This window comes from Pseudopipra pipra, chromosome 5 (assembly GCF_036250125.1).
Source record: "Pseudopipra pipra isolate bDixPip1 chromosome 5, bDixPip1.hap1, whole genome shotgun sequence".
Taxonomy (NCBI): Eukaryota; Metazoa; Chordata; class Aves; order Passeriformes; family Pipridae; genus Pseudopipra; species Pseudopipra pipra.
Genome location: NC_087553.1, coordinates 48,109,250 through 48,127,048, shown reverse-complemented (window position 1 = coordinate 48,127,048; position 17,799 = coordinate 48,109,250). Strand labels below are relative to the sequence as shown.

The 17,799-nt window shown below is 34.1% G+C and overlaps 2 protein-coding genes across 6 annotated transcripts in view; one reads left to right on the top strand and one right to left on the bottom strand.

The window, feature by feature from the left end:
- The window catches only part of IMMP2L (inner mitochondrial membrane peptidase subunit 2), a 414,978-nt gene that overhangs the window by 165,107 nt on the left and 232,072 nt on the right, over nt 1-17,799 (top strand). The window lies entirely within an intron of this gene.
- LRRN3 (leucine rich repeat neuronal 3) overlaps nt 679-17,799 on the bottom strand; it is a 34,167-nt gene continuing 17,046 nt past the window's right edge. Inside the window, exon 2 of the mRNA XM_064655969.1 lies at nt 679-3,638. Within this exon, the coding sequence (XP_064512039.1) occupies nt 1,161-3,287 (2,127 nt within the window). The 5' untranslated portion in view covers nt 3,288-3,638 and the 3' untranslated portion in view covers nt 679-1,160. The remainder of the gene's footprint in view (nt 3,639-17,799) is intronic.

Below are 17,799 nucleotides of genomic sequence, written 5' to 3'. Positions count from 1 at the left end.
CTTCCCAAGGACCTCAGGTTTATATAGGATATCTGTATTAGGAACAGCTATCCATTTTTATACACTGCTACCAAGGAATCCTACTGCTCACCTGTAGCTTCTGTGGGTATTTTGACATGGAGAATGTCTTTGGTCATGGAGAAATAATGAATCTTTTTAGAGATTTGTTAGGCTAATATCATGGAGATGTTTCTTTGTAGATATTAAAGATGTTATGTTTATATGGATAGTAAGTGGTTTACAGTACTGCCATGGAAAGCACTGCTATGTGTTCTACAAGAGACTACTTTTGTATAGTAATAAAGCAATGCAATACAGATATAATGAAATAAAGATCTGCAGACAGGCTCACATGTTGCTAAGAAAACAGAAGTGTTTCACACAGACACATAAAAATGTATAAGTGGCCTCATCTCCAACATCCCTTTTGCCTTTAAAATGTTCTTAAAATAAATAGAATTTGATCAAAAACTACCACTAAATTTATGTTTCTGTTAGAAACATGTCATACAACCTAAAAGCAGCAAAAATATCATATGTGCTCAGATTAGCATTTAGCAGGAGAATATGTAAGGAGATATTTTATCAGGCATTGGGATGACTTTGTTTATTGTCAGACAAGAGCTCCCAGAATGGTGGGATTTTTTTTTTTTTTAGAAACAAACAAGACCAAAACTATTTTGATTTTAATCAAAAATGTATTTTCTCATTAAAAAAATTCACATACTCACTGTGTCTACTCTACAGAATTTGTCCATTTCATTACACCATATGTCAATCCTAGTATATCTGTTCACTGCAAAAACTCGTGGCTAGTGTGTGTAATACAGCACAGGAGGAGGTATTGCTCAGTTCCACTACTTTTATGTAATAATTTAAAAAAACCCAGAAAATGTTCTTGGCTACTTCCACTGTATTCCAGACTTAAAAGTCCCATGAAAGTTCTAGAATATGAAGTTAATTGTATTTGGTTGGTAGAATACCCTTAGAAGCCAGTTAGTTAAAATTCTTCTCTTTTAGTCGGTATATATTCCCATTTGTTGGCAACAGCAAAGTCCAGGCATCTAGTTCCTAAGAGAAATACTTTTTCTTGTTGTTTTGTTCAACACAAATGCAGTCAGTGTTTTTTGTTTCAGAAATTGAGTGTCATAGTGACATATTTATGACATATTGTTTGGTACACCTATTACAGTTGCTTTTACTTCCATTGCTGTGCTTTTTTCTTTGCCCATATCCCAAAGAGTGATTAGAGGAGGATAAAGCTCATTGAATTGAAAGGATTGTTTCTTCACATAATTCCTTAGATAGCTGTGTCCAATGCCATAGTTCATGTCTTGTGAGATGCAGCTGTAGAGATATATCACAGAGATGATTCCCAAAAGAGCACCAAGGCAGGCAAGGAATCCTATTATGTTGTTCTTTTCATAGCCTTTCACTTTCAAGTCCAGTCCTTTTGTGGTTACGTTGACACATTGTTTCTTACTCTGTGAATAGATAGTGGGAATATCTATACAAATTTTGTATTCAGTTGAGGGATTTAGATGTGTAAGATTATACACCTTCATATCAGATGGTATTCGAGCGCTCTGTGCAGCCTGGGAGTCTTCAGCTTTCAGAAAGGCTGTCCATCTAACACTGGACTTCAGAACTTTAGAACTTGCTTTCCATGAAACCAAAACAGAATTAGATTTTATGTCTTTTATTTTAATATTTAAAGATCCATTGCTGTCCTGAGGGAAAGAGCCGTCCACTTTAATCATGACTGATTTTAGGTCTGCCCCAACTAAATTTGTTGCTATACATGTGTATAAGCCACTTTCTCTTTGTGTTACATCACTTATTTCTAAAGTTCCTTCGGAATGAACATAGTATTTATCAGAAATAGTATTAGGCAAAAGTTTGTGTCCTGAGGGTGTTATCCAGTAGATTTCAGGTTCTGGTTCTGCTGTTGCTCTGCAGTGTAAGGAAATATGGCTGCCAACTTTTAAATCCAGAGTAGATGGAAAACTTTCAGGAGCTATCAGGGGGAGACAGATTTCCATCATTTCCCGGAAGTGTATCTGTCTCACATTCTGACCTTGGAATTCCGGAGGGTCTACACAGTACAGAGACTCTGGCTCCATGAAACGAATGTTTGTTTTATTCATGTTAATCCAGCGGATGACACAGTCACATCTGATGGGATTGCTGTGTATGCTGACTTCTTTGAGATTAGGCAAGGATTCTATTGTACTGCGGTACAGGGCACTCAGTGCATTGCTGTTGAGCATGAGCGATTCCAGCTTAGGAAGTCTGTAGAATGCATTGGGGTGAATGTATGATAATCTGGGGTTATTGGTAGCTTCTATTTTTCTTAAATCTGGCAGGTTGTCAACAGCAAGGCTATCTATAGAAATCAGTTCAGGCATGTTATTAATTCCTAACTCTTTTAGGTGCAGCATATTGCTAAAATCTCCTCGTCGTATTCTGTTAATGGGATTCTTATTTAGATCCAGAAATTTAAGATTTGTAGCCTTTTGAAGAGCAATGTGGGGCACTCTAACAAATCTGTTGTCATAAAAGGAAATGCTTTCTAAGTTGTCAAGGCCAGCCAAAGCATTATCCGGTATTTCAGTGAGATTTATACCTGCTAGAACTAGGCTGCGCAGATTGCTAAGAGGCTTGAAATTCATGTCTTCAATTCTGATAATTGGGTTTTCTCCAATCATGAGAATTTCAAGATTAGGAGTAGCTTCAAACCACTTTCTATTGATCACTTGCAGACCATTTGAATTGAGATGAAGTCTGAGAAGATTATTGAGGCCTATGAAAGCTCCTGGTGCAATCACAGAAAGCAGATTATGATTAATATAAAGCTCTTGTAAATTGTTGAGTCCAGAGAGACATTCTTCAGGGAGTTCAGTAAGTTTGTTTTCTTCAAGGTACACTGAAAGCAACTGTGGTATCTTTCTAAGATTAATACTGGTTACTGAGGATAAATTGTTCTGAGATAAATCTAAACCAGTTAAATTCACTGGGAAATCTACTGAATGTTCAATTTTTGCAATATTATTAGTTTGTAGAAGTAGAACTTGTGTGTCAGCAGGCAGTCTGGCTGGAAAATTAAAAAGGCCTAAATCATTACAGTCCACTGTTGGAGCCTCCATGTACACAGACCTGGGGGTGAACCATGGCCTGATCTCACATACACAGGACTCTGGGCAGTCTGCTTTTTTTCCTACAGCTTGTAGTAGTGCAGTGGTAACTAGACTAAGAAGTAAATTAATTTTGTTTTGCATGTCCTTCATCTTAGCTCGGATATTCAGGAAAGTAACAGACCCTTCAGTATTCCACAATTACGGTCTTGGAATTCAGTATGACTTGGTCAATTAATAAAATACACACTTGCATTTATCAACTGATGATCGTGAAGGTCTTTCTTCCTGAGGTTAAGTGATAAATTTGTAACCAGCTTGTCCAGTAGTAAGAGGCATTTTGTGGAAATGAAGGTCACTCTGTCCTTGATGACATAAAATTGATGAGCTTTGTGAAGATGAAGCATGTATAGATGGTCATAGGAGATTAAGCAATTCATTTATTTAGTAGTATTAACTTCAAATCCCATGATTGATTAGTGTTTGCAGGAATGACAGGATGACCTAAAATACAAGAAGAGGAAATAATTAGTGTAAGACACTATAAAGTTATAAATTAATTTAGCCATCTTTTGCTCTCTACTGTTAGTTATTGCAAGTAAGAAAAGAAAATGACTGTGGTGCCTGGAGTATTATAGTGGTATCCAGATAGTATAAATTAAGTTAATGTATCTTTAGACTTTTAGCTTCTCATATATCCAGTGGAGCATTGTTCTACAGAAAGATGAAGATCCACAGAGTATAAAGCAAAATATATCAGTGAGATTTTTCTACATATTTTATCCTCTTTTAATTTTTTTTTTTTTTATCATTAGAAACAGACTGATTTCTTTTGGCTTTGAAAATGTAAATACTGAGCAAAATCCTACAGATCATGAATATTTAACTTTTGAACATGAAGTTTAGAAATATAAAGAACATAATTTATGTGTAATCAAAGGAAAACTGAATAGTTGGATTAATACACATTCCTGATGATGGCGTTCTTAGGCAAGCCTGTGAGATATTTATACAAAAATATACAAAATTGATAATCCGCAGGTTTTATAATTTTTATTTCTTTTTGCAGCTGCTTATTTTCCTTTTTATCTTAAGTACTAATTAGAAAGAAATATGTACCTTATAATAAATAGCTTGCCATCTTGGTAAATTCAGACTAATCACTGGCTTTCTTATTCAGGCTTCAGTAACCTCAATTGCGAAGCATAATAACAGAAAAGTGTCTTTAGAGTGATAAGGGAAAAAAATCTACACTGCAATTGCTTCTTTGGTCTGTAGCTCTGCAAAAATCTGAAATTTCCAAATTGTGTTCATGTCCCAAATTATAGTAAAGACTGAATCCATAGCGTCCTGAGGCATCAAATGTGTGCTCCCCAGATTTTTGGTGTGTACTTGCTTTTTGTGGAGTAAAATAAATCCAACTCTGAGTGTTCCTTTTGTTCCAAAGCATGTAGTACCAAAGCTTCTGTGTTTTCATATATAAAGTAGTACACATTAACTGCTTCATTTACTTCAGAATATAGGCTTTGCACTTAACTTTACCAAGACTTTGTTTACAAAGACTGTCGTGCTATACGTATTTATGTCCTTTCTCCCCTTGCCTCTAGTGTTAAAATTAAGAGTGACATTGTTTACAAACTGTAAGGTAAGATCAATGCTTCACTGACATTGATAAATAACTTTTGAGGTGTTGCTGGTATAGATAGAGAGAATTGCAAAAGTTAATTTTCAAGCATTTGAATTTTAGGTTTCCTTTCCAGGGCCAGGAGGATTGGACATATCTACCACCTATGCATTCCATATCAGCTCCAGAGGAAGGGTGTTGGACCATGCAAAGTAACAAGAGCATTGGGCCAATTTGAAGTACATTTGGCAAAGTTTTGAGGTTGCCGTTTGTGCTATTTGCATTTAAGGACATTTAGTGTTTTATTTTAATGTGTAAGTTTATTAATAGAGTGAACAGACAATGTGTGAGATAAACATACAGAAAACATTCTGCTGTTTTGAGGATCAATAATATGTTTTTATGCACATGACTCAGTTTATACTGAAATGCAAAGACATCCTGACTGAAATAGTGAAAGTATAATCTGTTCCCTTGTTCTGGGAAATGAGATGAACTTGAGGCTTGCAGAAAAATAAAGATTTGTGTTTAACAGTTCATGCCTGTAACTTGCTCTTAATTTTGCCAGGAGGAGGCAAAGTGATACCCCCATGTGGAGTACTGTCATATTTACTAAAGATCTCAGTAGAAATCATTCTATGACAAATGCATGGATGTAATTTCCTATGTAGGGAGAAAAGAGGATAGCCATGGGTGGGGAATTTTTTAAAGTCACATTCTCGATGCACTTTCTAAAGCATGTTTCCCCTTGACTTGTGTATTTTTATTTGGACTGTATATTAAAAATGTTTCTGTAAGCATGACAGATACAAAATATAAATTTCAATTGATTGAAAGGTCATTGTAAATTAGTTGAAATTCAACAGATTGCTAGTGCAGATATCTCAGCCTTTTGATTCCACTATGATGCTCAGGGACTTCTGCTAGGTAGAGGTACTTGAGAAAGTATTCTGGGGAAACCTAATTCTGTAGCTGATCGTGTTCTCTGTTCCTCCCTGGAAATTTGCTATTTGCCTCTGTGAAACACAGAGTGTGGACCAAGATGGACTTTTCATGTGTGTCCCGGGCACCTGAGAGGCTGTATCATTTAGAGCGCATTAACTACATTTTTGCATACATATGAGCCAACATACTCCTGGATTTGCTTTATACTCCTCCTGATTTTATATTTCATTTTCTATGGGATTCTCAAGCCAAAAGTAAGGGCAGTGGTGGATATTTCCATGTCATATATATTAGACAGGTTTTGTGCAAAAGGCAGCAAAAAAGAAGAGCTGAGAGATCCAGGCTGAAATCCTGCTTCGTTATGATTTAATCTGATGTCTTTCTCTTTCTGGTGAATGCTTTAGCTAATAAGTCACCAGCTCGAGCTCATATGGTGTTCTAACATAAATCTTTCTTATTTCTTCAGTTAAAGTGCTTCTGCCTTGTGTAAAATATTCACTGGGGTTGAGTGGCTTGAATAACAGATTGTAGAATAATTTTGATACTCTCTTCCAGCCTGCAGCCATCATTCCAAAATATATTGTTTCACTTCAGAAAGATTTTTTATTTAAATAGTGTCATATCTGTGTTTTGTTTTATGTGAAAATTATTTGGTATAAACTGTCATTCAGGGTGTGGAATAAAAGAATGTTTCTGGAGTAGAATGGACATCCATGGTGACTTATGAGTCATGGAATCATGGAATAGAATATGTCATGTTGGAAGGGACCCATAAGAATCGTTGAGTCCAACTCCCTGCTCCTGGCAGAACAACCTAAATCTAAATTATATGACTGTAGTACGCTTAATATGACCCAGTACACAGAAAAGTGAAGTAGTGAAATGAACAGCAAAAATTGTATATAACACTTTGAGTGGCAAAATATTTTTATTCTCCCTTTTGTTTATAATAGTATTGTAGTGTGACTCCAATATACAATTTTGACTAAGAATGTAAGAAAACATGGATTGTTGATATAAGTTTTCCAGTCGCACTTGAAGCAATCCAAGTCCAGAATCGAATTAAGCAGTATGACTGCTTAACTAGTTGTATTGGTTATGTGTATCTGACTGTATGCAACTAATTTCCAGCCTTAAAATGTGTTCAAATCATTTTGAAGGGGGAAGTGAGCTGTCATTCACTGTAACAAAATAAACCTCATGTAAATTGCACTCAACAGCATAAACTGTATCCTAAGTTCAGTTTCCCTGAAGAATGTAACACAGGTAAATGTTTGCACTGAAAAAATAAGCATTTAACTTTGTGTTACTTGGAACTTTTGGAATGCGTTAATTCTTTTTCTTCATTAATTTACTCATAATAGTAAATATGTACTGATAATGCTCTTAGTAGCAGTAACTGTCAGAATTTTTATTAATGGCTTCTAGTACTTTAAAGCTGAGTGCTTTGTACCATCTAGAGTTACATGTGAAAGTTTTGCATTTTCAATGGCCAGTTTTAAAGGTACTAATAAGGACAGAGAGGACCTGAAGGTTATTTGTCCTGTTCCTTTGAGTAGTGTTTAAAGGAAAGAGCTTTACATAAATGAAGGTTTCTGTGCAAAGGTAGATATTTCCTTTTGAAAAAAAATTCTTTCAAATAATGCAATTATTTCAGCATTAACTCTTGGTAGTGGATTTTGATGACGTCTCAATGACATTTGATGTAATGCAAGTGATTCTTAGAACTTGTACCTACAACTGTGCACACTAGAAAAGCCAGCAGAGATAAGGCTCAACAGGAGATGATCATCAATAAGCTGAGATGTGAGATAATTATTTCCACACAAGCAGCAGCAAGAGCTGTGCATCATAGTTTTGGAGTCTTTGATGTAATTCTTTACCCAGCTACATTTGTAAATTTTTATGTGCACTCTGATTGTACATGTATTTCCTCATCCAGATGAAATGGTATGGTTTGCTTCCTATTGTCTGCAATTAAAAAGGCTAAATAGAGTCTATATGTAATACATTAGTATTGGTTATTAGTACTTATATTCAGTATTTTTATTATTGTTTTAATATACTAGAACTTCTGTACTAAAACTGTTTAAATCATTGTAGACAGATTATTTTTCTCTGGAAGTCCATCCCTGTTGCCATCTATGCTTACTGTCTTACTAAACATGGTGTGTCTCTTCCTTTTAAGGTATTAATTCTTGCTTTTAGAAAAATGCACCCTGTTGTGTGTGACTTTTTGCAGCCTAATTATCTCTTGTGTAAACGATGATTGGTATGCCTTAATTAGGTTTCTTTCATTTACTGCTACTGACAGCTGGAGCCTTGGTTTACAAGAGGGTATCACCATTATTTGAACTGGAAAAGACATTCAGTGAATGAATAAACTGAGCAGCGTTTCTCATCACTGGAGCAACAGACAGCTAAGAACCAAGTCAGAGTGGGCAGAAAGGAAAAGAAACACGTCAGGTTTTGGCAATCAGTTTTTTCCACTTCAACAGTTAGAGAGACAGTGATAAAACCTAAAAATGCAGCAGCTACAGCACAATGTGCCCTCCTGGCAATAAGGCGAACCATTTGCTTCACAAGGACCAATTTAGAGGTGGCAAGCATTTTGAAAACACAGCTGTTCATACAAAGCTACCTTTCAAACACATCAACTGAAAGAACACTTCTCAATTCTTGTCATTATAACCACTTTGAGCAGTTCTATGGACAGAAATCTGGAAGTGTCACTGACCAAAAATTGGGCATGAGACACTTCATACCTCACTTGATTTTAGTTACAGCACTTAGGGTTTTTTGGGTTTTCTAAGTATTGGTTATGGAAGTATACATACTTAGGTTTGAACATTTACTATTTTCTGATAATTTTGTAAGTAATTTTTTCCTTGTTTGTTCTATGGTCAAAACAACAATGTTTCCTTGGGGAATTTTTTATTACAGTGGAATTAATAAAAAGAGTCACTATCTTATATATTTGACATATTTCACAAATTGACACAAAAATCTGAGTTGTTTTCTTTTGTCCTCTAGAAAAATGTAAGTGGGATATTTTTGCTGAAATATGTACAGAAATTTGTGATTGAGGTAGGAGTAAGTTTAAATTAAAGCACAAAAAGTTTATAGATTTTCATAATAGAATTGGTTTTGAAAGAAAATATTTCTAGAAGTAAGCTCTACTGGCTGGTCTGATACAGTTACTGCAAATTATATGGGTTCTGTAAAAACGGAAAGCGTTTCTGCTAGCATATGTCGTCTTCCTTTCATTTCACTTTCTGGAGCAAAGGGTTTCATTTTGTTTCTCTTTACAAATACAAAATACCAGTTCACTGTAATATGCTCTTAATGTTTTATATTCTTACATATAGCTAAGATATAGTCTAACATTGAAAGATAAAGGAGGAATTTTGGAAATTAGTGTATTTCTGAGGTGTTCAGCTTGGGCAGCTGACAGTATCAGATGACAGCTAGAATTTCAGTCCTAAGGTGAAAATCTCAAAAGTGAGTATCTGAAATATTTGGACATTTTTGAAAAATTTGACAAGGTCTCTCTGTTGGGACTTTGACTAATTTTGGACATCTGCTTTACTCTTTTTCTAATGATTGATTTTTAGGTCTTCAACCTGACCCTGAATAGCATTATGTAGAAGATGTAAAGGAAACGGCAAAGTTACTGGTATTTAACCTTTGAAGCAATTGGAACTATCTGAATAATTATTTCAGCATATGTGTTTATTTTGTGAGCTTGTAATGCATCCTTTTAATTTTTCTCCTTATTTGGAATAGATTTGCTTGAGGGAAAGCCACAAGCTTAAAATGTTTAATACGACTGTAAAACCAGACAGGTTCTCATGCCTTAGACCATTACAAGAATGACGAGATCTTATACATCATGAGAAGTTCTTTATATCCATAGACATTGTGTGCTTTGAGGTTACTTTAATGTACACATAAAGGTAGATTCAGAAAAACATTATGATCAGCTAAAGTTACATGAGATTTATTTATTCTAAAATAGAATAAATAGACTCAATTAGTGAGAAAGGGTAAATCTCATTTTCAATGGACTTAAATGAACATTTGGTAAAATCCTTTTTTAAAAATGAAAGGATAGAAAAGATATAGCACTTGTTTCCTAACCTATTTTAAACTGGATTACCATGACTGACCATGGGATGGCAGATAACTATGGGGCTACCTGCGTGTGAAGTAAGGTGTTTGTCTATGAAAATCAAAAAGCTTAATAGATATAATATTTTTATTACTGTTATGCTGTCATCATCATCACTGTGCATTGGAGCTATAGTGGTGGATCAGGACCACACCAACTTGTGTGCTCACTTGTTGCTAAACAAAACTCCACAGAGCTTAAAATTTAAACACAAGAAAAGGCAAAACTGATGATTCAGACAAGACCAGAAAAAAAAAGTCACTATGGCAATTTCTGAATATCCTTGGGTTTATTCTTTTCCTTTAGCGGTAGTCTAGTAGTTTGCTATCATGATCCTGAATTACTTTTCCAAGCTTTGATTTTAAATTTTCCTTCTGTTGTTCTGTCTCTCATGTGCTTTTAACTTTTAATTGTACACTCTCTAGCCATTGAATACATCTGCCCTTTTCATAAATGTGGAAAGAAGACAAAAAGTTACTTTGATCACACAAAGGAATTAATCATTTCAGTAATTACAGTTCCTGCATATTTTTTTACTTCTCCTAATACAAAGTGCACAAAATAAGTTTTAGGTTTTTCTTTTGGTTTTTTTTGAGTGAGCAGACAAGTTAGAAAATTATATTTATAATTTACAAGGGAATGAATTTCAATGGAATCTGCACATTGCTTTAACATTTGTGTTCTAAGCTATCATTCATGTTGTAATTTCTAATATGTCATTCCAAATCCTATTGCAATATATTTAATGTGTGTCCATTAAACTACATAAAATAATTGTATATACTTGGATTAAGAAAACTTTTGGAAAGAGTGTGAACTGATTTTTATTTTATTTCTTCTTTTTAAATCAGATATTAATTGTATAATTCAGATATTTTTATCTACAGATGTAACGTGTTGCTAGTATTACATATATATTTTCTAGTTGTCAGAGAAAACAGCAAGAATAAAATGTCACAAATAACTCCTCAAAGTACTTAGATCTTTGGTAGCCTTATTATAGTTCTTAGCCTCAGAAAGGTTTCGCCATGCAACTTATTTATCATTGCTATTATCGAGCAATTATGTAAAAAAATGATGGCTGTTACTTGGGAAAGTAATGTGTTAGTTTAATTTAGATTTATTCGTACATGTTCAGCTTCTTTTTGACAGTTGTCATGTTAGCAGTGGAGAGGCACATATTGGCAGCTACCTAGGCACATAGTTGGCAAGAGAGCAGTCACGTTCTGGGTGTGGGTGCATGTACCCAGTTACCAGATGCTTCTAGCAGATGGCCAGAACTAAAGATATGAGAACAGTTTTGGCTTGATTTTCTAGAAAGCTACCATACTGATTCTGGGAGTCTGCAGTACACTTGACTAGTAAAAAAGCCTAGCCAAAATCCAGCAAAGCTATTGACAGATTCTGCATTTTTTTTCTCTGTGGCTCTTAAAATGTAAATATTAAATATGCCTAAACCATAGAAATAGGTGTGTTCAGGTATTTGTAATAAAGACAGAAAAAAGTAGTGGCTGTACCTACCACATACTATTTCTCTTGGGAATTAATTTTTATTAATTGATTAATTAATTTATTTATCTATTTATTTATTTAATTTATCAGGGGAAAAAGATAACTTTAATAAATTTAGTGTAATAATAAACATGATAACTTTAGGAGTTAAAATTTCTATTCCATATTTTTTCAGTAACAAAAATTTAGGCTTGGAAGACCTAAATTACTTTAAATTTTCGGTCTTTAATAGCAGACTCTTAATTTTTAGTGAATTCACTTTTTAGTTAATTGGTATCTTTCTGATTTGTTCTGAGACATGGTCATATCAACGGAAATGCCCTTACAATAATTTAAAATAATTTATGATTTCCAGTGTGCCCTGTATTGAATATCAACTATAATAGTCCTAAGATATAAATGGACTTAATGAATGCAGTTATACCAGGAGCATTCTGCTACTATCTGAGCCAGTAATTGATGTATACTTAGAACACATTATGTGAAATTTAGTTTGAGATCCATAAAGTGAAAACATTTTTTGCTTGTCATTGTAGTTAGCAGAAACCAAAAACCAAAAATAGTTTATTTTTGAGATGCCAGTAGTGGATGAGATATTTACTATGTCATGAATATTCCTACCATATTAGGATGAATTGCTTTAGCCTTATAATTTTGAATATATTTGGTAATTACTTTCATTCTGAGCCACCTGGGGAACCAAGTTCACAATGTATTGTTCAACAAAAATGGATAATTTTTTTTATAATCTTGTTTGAGGCAGTGTAGAGAAATGGATTGATAAAAAATAATACCTCAGGGTGCAGAAACTCACAATGCATAAACCAGAATATTATTGTAAAGATTAGGAAATAAAAGTTCTATTTTCTGCTGTGTTTTAGAACAGTTTGGGTGATATATGAATACTCATAAATTACGAACTCATAGAGATACTGTCATTTCTGATTGCAGAAAGTATTTCGGTTTGTATTTAGTTTTAATTACAGTTTTCGCTCAACTGAGCATCTCATTAATAATGTTACATGTTAAGGGTATTTTTTCATGTGATTTTCAAAACTAATGTTATATTTAGACCTGAAATTATGTTTTTTGTGCTTTTATGACCCATTTGTCAGCTCTAATCCACACTATATGATTATCGTGGTTCACTTCTTGTTTTCCCAGAAGTGAATGTATTAAAATTCTGATCTAATTTTCTCTTTAAATTTACTTTTTTAAAATAAGTGCTAAAGAAAGACAATAAATACAAGATAAATAAACAGCAATACTTACAGTTAAATATCATATTTCTTCTGTAGTGTGTGGCACTACAGCAAAATAATTTTATAGTTCCTGGAACAGTAACTGAATTCTCTTTCAAGTGTTTTCCATGTCCTTTCAAAATTGAAAATTTATTTAAACCTTTTTACCTCTCCAGTATGTATAGATAAAATATCCACCTTCCCCCTCCATCATTTCCTAATGTACAACTCTTCTAGCATTTCCTGTTATTTTAAATGATTCTTTTGAATTTTGTCTAACGTGAAATTTGACTCAATCCTGTAGTGTTAGATAATTTGACTCATTAGCCTGTCACTGAACAGTATTATTTCAATTATGAAACTACACAATATAGCCACATCTTGATTTTGTATTTCTTTCTTAACTTTCCAGAATCTATCATCCTTACACATCACCTTTCTGCATTTTGGATGCCAAATCTGACAGCAGCAATAAAATTGACGTTCTGATCTTCCAGAGAATTTTGACCAGTATTTACTGTTCAGTTATTCATGTCAGTCAACCAGCTTGCAATTGCTGTAATCAAAAGTTTGCACTGGATTTTCCTTGACAATGCAATTTCTCTTGCATTTTGTTGTGATTCCTACCTATGATTCAAAGACTATGGATAGACATATCTGCTGTAGGTGCTTATATAGAGACATGTAGGAACACTACTTCATATATTATGATCAGAATGACAGATATGCACAGATGTATTTGTGCAATGAAATGGCTCTTGCTATGGGAAAATGGCTCTTCAGACTGAACAAAAGGTAGGTTTGAATTAAGATACTGAAAAGATGCTATTAGTGGTGATTATGGTATGAACAGCTTTGTTCATCACACGTGTCAAGTGGGATAGATGAACCATTTCAAATTGTCCTTCCAGTTTGTCCTTCCATAGGTGGATTAGGCATAATTTTGTAATAATGTTATGTCAAAGCAACCTGCTTTTTTATTATAAGACACTTGTTTTTAAGTCTGACTTCAGCCTTTCTGCTTTCAGACAATGGCATGGTTCTCTTTTTCAGCAGTAAAACAGCTTTAATAAGTAAAGGAAGATAGATATTGCAATAGTTTGACATTTCAACAATGTGAAATTACAAATAAAGCTTTCAGGGTCTAGTTGTAATTTTTGATTCAAAACTGGAAGACATCAGAGTGATTATCAGAAGTAAGGAGAAAGACATGGTATGCTTGCTTACTCATAGGAGGACCACGGAAGTGAAACAGCAATTAGGAACCTAGCATATGCTAAACCCCGTGTTTAGCTTATCAGCTGTGGGTAAGACTGAAATGCTGTATATGGTGCTGTTCATTCAGGTTCAGCAAAATAAGCTGGAATTAGGGCAGAATCAGTTTGTATGAGGAAAATGATAATAAATTTTCTGAAAGTAAACTAGGGTTGCTTCCTCTGTAAACAGTTTTAGATTTGTTGACAACAGACAATAGTTGTTAGTTATTTGTACAAATATTAAGTACAAATATTAAGCAATATATCATTTACAGGTAGATGAGGAGTAGTTATATATATTGAGTAAACCTGGAGTTTTTTCTCTCCATGCATGCTCTTCGTAATTCTAGGAAAATATGTCAACTACGAAGGGCCGTATGAAGATCAGTTGCTGGTGCTCTTCATTGAATTAATAAACATTTCTCCCCAGTTAACTAGGAGTATGTATGGAAACTAACTGGAACTAATTGGAAATACATACTTTCATGTATGGAAAATAAGTAGGAGTATGTATAGAAAAAATATAGCAGGCAAACCTAGTGGAAGAATACTTTGTGTCCTATGTAAATACTTTCAAAGCATTTGAAGAAAATAAGATCTCTGGATACATACTGAAGTTGGTGAGTTTGGTTTTTCTTACATCATCCATGCAATTTGCAGTATTTAAGACTATATATGTTTCTATAGTTCAGAGAAGAAAAGTACACATGTACCATTGAAGAGTTTAAAGCAGAGGACACACTCTGGTATTTGGTAGGGCTAATTTACTTAACTGGTCCTTCCTCAGCTAGTATGTTAAAACCAGGCAGACAGAGTCCCAGTAGCACTTGATTGACCACCTCAGAAAAGAGATTGAGATGACAAGGTGTTCCTCTAAAGATGTAAATAGGTCCCCCTTCTTGCAGTAGTGCATAATAGGTAGTGCAGATACTTTTGGAGGCAATTCTGTTGATGGCATTAGCTGATGCAGTACACAAACCAATACCAATAAAAGTGAATTGAGGGTTGATTTGGTTAACCATAATTTAAACAGGCAAATGAAGATAATTTAGCTTTGGTGCGTGACTTTGTTTTGCCAGTTCTTATAAATGTGAACTGAATATATAGTTCAAGTTCTCTTATAGTATAATTATCCTTCCTTCAGGCAATAGTTGTCACCTTGTTCAATATTATAATGATAGAAGTTATAAACCACCTGTCTGTCTCCTTGCAAATGACTTTGTGTCCTCTGTTAATGAGCATGAAATGTCACCTTAAGTTGCTTTAACATTCCTAATACAAAGAAAACAAAGCATGGAAAGCATTTGAAGTCCAAAATCCACACCAGTTTCTAAGTTTGTGTAAATACGCTTTGAACAATCCTTATTATGGTATCCTGTTGTATGTGGGAAATGCAAATTTTGAAAGTAAATCCAGATTTGGAAAACGGAGTACAGAACACTGTGATTGTTCTAACTCTTGTGTTTTCAAACCCTGACTGATCAGGTTCAGTTGTAGAGAATGACTAGGATGTATTTTGAAATTCAAATTCTTAATCTTCTGTGCCATCCAGTAATTTTAGATTGGTTAGAGATTAAGATTATTCTGGGATTAAATGAATAGGCAAAGCATCACATGTGAAGGCTGAGAGCTTAAAAAGTCCTGAAAACATTTCCTTGAAGGTGATAGAATGCTCCTTTCTCTTGATATTCATGAGAGATAATGTTAGCCACATCCAGGGAATATGAAGCAGCATTTGAAAGTTATAGAAGTAATGAGTAGAAACTTGAGCAGTTATGAGGTGAAATAGCTTTGTTTGGCAGTCCTTCAGGATCAGGCTTTTAGGACTTGCATTTTAAGCAGAAAGGAAATACCCTAAAGGCCATAAAAATGTTTGACTTGAAAATTGGGCTCTAGTTTCATTATAATTCCCATTTTACTGTTAAAAATTAGAATTGAATGTTAATTGATAAGTTACAAATAAATTTGCTGTTTAGTTGCCTCTTTTTCTACAAATAATTATTCTTCAAGGATCAGTTTTAAACACATTTTAACCATTTTTATTTATTTAATAGAAGCCTATTTTGGAACAAAATACTGAAGATTTAATGAGATGAGTTCTCTCTATGATCAGGATCCCTTTGGACACAGAAAACCAATATTCACCTGCTTAATGTTTTAATGAAAGATGGAATTTCTACTGCAGGTGGAGACATGGATATTTATTTACAAAAACCTATCATTACCTTGAAAGAAGTAAAACTGGAAGACTGCAGTTAAATATTGACAATGATAAAGCAACACTTGGCATTCCTTTGAAAATTGTCATGTGGTGATCTGAACCGGTTCATAAAGGTTTCACAACAGGCTGAGCAGGTTGTGTTATTAGTTGCTTGGTCTATCAGCAAACCTTTTCTTTTTTCAAGGGAAGTTCTGCTTTGAAATAGATTATTGTTTGTTGAGTTATCAAAACATTTGAATGTTTCCTCAGAAGGATTATGTATCCTTTTCCTTATCATGATGAAATAATAATCAAATAAATAAGATGATAGCAAGGGTTTCGGATATAGGTGATGCTCAATGTTAGCGAATCAAAAGGGTAAATATTAACTGTGCTTAGGTGATAAGTATTCAGTTTTTTTTTTTTTTTTTAGGCTGAATAATCTTATTTTAATACTGTGTGCCTACCAAACTAATAACCTAGGAAATGTTAAAGTGAAGAAGTCTTGATAAGTTTCATTTTTCCTCTTTCTGGTTTTCCAAGCTATTTTCAGGGTTTTGAATCTTTCAAGAATTGCTATTAGACCTCCCATGTGTGTCAAAGAAGTAAGAGTTCCGTTCCGTTAAAGCAAAAACGCTCCTATTAATGCCCTCAAATACTTCTTCCTTATATATGGACTCAATGTCTAGAACTGTTAAGAAGAGAGAGGAAACATTTCTCACCTCTGACCTTGTAGTAGAACATAAAAGGAACTTGCAACCCACTATTTTTGGTGAATGGGAAGGTTTGTTTTGATTTATTTTACTTTACTGTATAAATAAAATAGTAGATTGTAAACAAATGTGATCCTTGAAATCCAATGGAAAGATAAATCAGCACATTCTAGTGAAAAAAACCTCTTTCTGGTTCATTTGCTTAATTGTGAAATAGCATATTTTTCAAGCTGTTATTAAGGTTTTAAATGATTAGCCTTGATTAGTTTGGTAATTAGTTTAGGCAGATTGTTTTGGAGCAGCCTCATTCCTATCTTACTGCTATTGAGTCTTGTTACAAAAGTCGCTCTCAATGAATTTTTCACCATGGTTTTAATCACTCTCTCTTTTAAAAATAACAATAGCTAAGCAGCATGAAACAGAATTTGTTTCACTGGGAAAAAAATCCTTAATTCCAGAGGCTACACATTCTAGTTTGATATTTTAATATTTAGAAGTGTTAGATTTCTGTTCTGCATGTTATAGAAAGAATTTTGCAGGGTTACAAACGCAGGCAGTTATCTAGGTCAGTCAGGCAACATACTTCTAAGTAACAGTTGTTGTGACAGTCTTTATTATATATCCTTTGTTTTAATGTTCAAAATGATTAGCATGAGATTTCAGTGACTTCTGTCTGATGTGACAATATTCATTGGGGCACTTAAACTCGCTGCAATACCACATCTTCATAAAGCAGACCTTGTCAATAGAGTTAAAAATAAAATTGGTGAGACTGGCCACAGGAAAGGAGGATACAGATAGACTATTCTGCAGTATGGACATGTGTCAGAATTGAGCTAAGGTTAATTGTGGTCTGATTTGATTTTGCAACTGGAAAATATTAGGAATACTTATTGACTGGACATCAACTTAAGGCAGCTCCATGCATGTCTCCCAGCCTTGCACATCCTGATTTTGGGGGAAGCTGCTATGTAGCATTCATAGTCTTCCTGCCAGTCAGCTT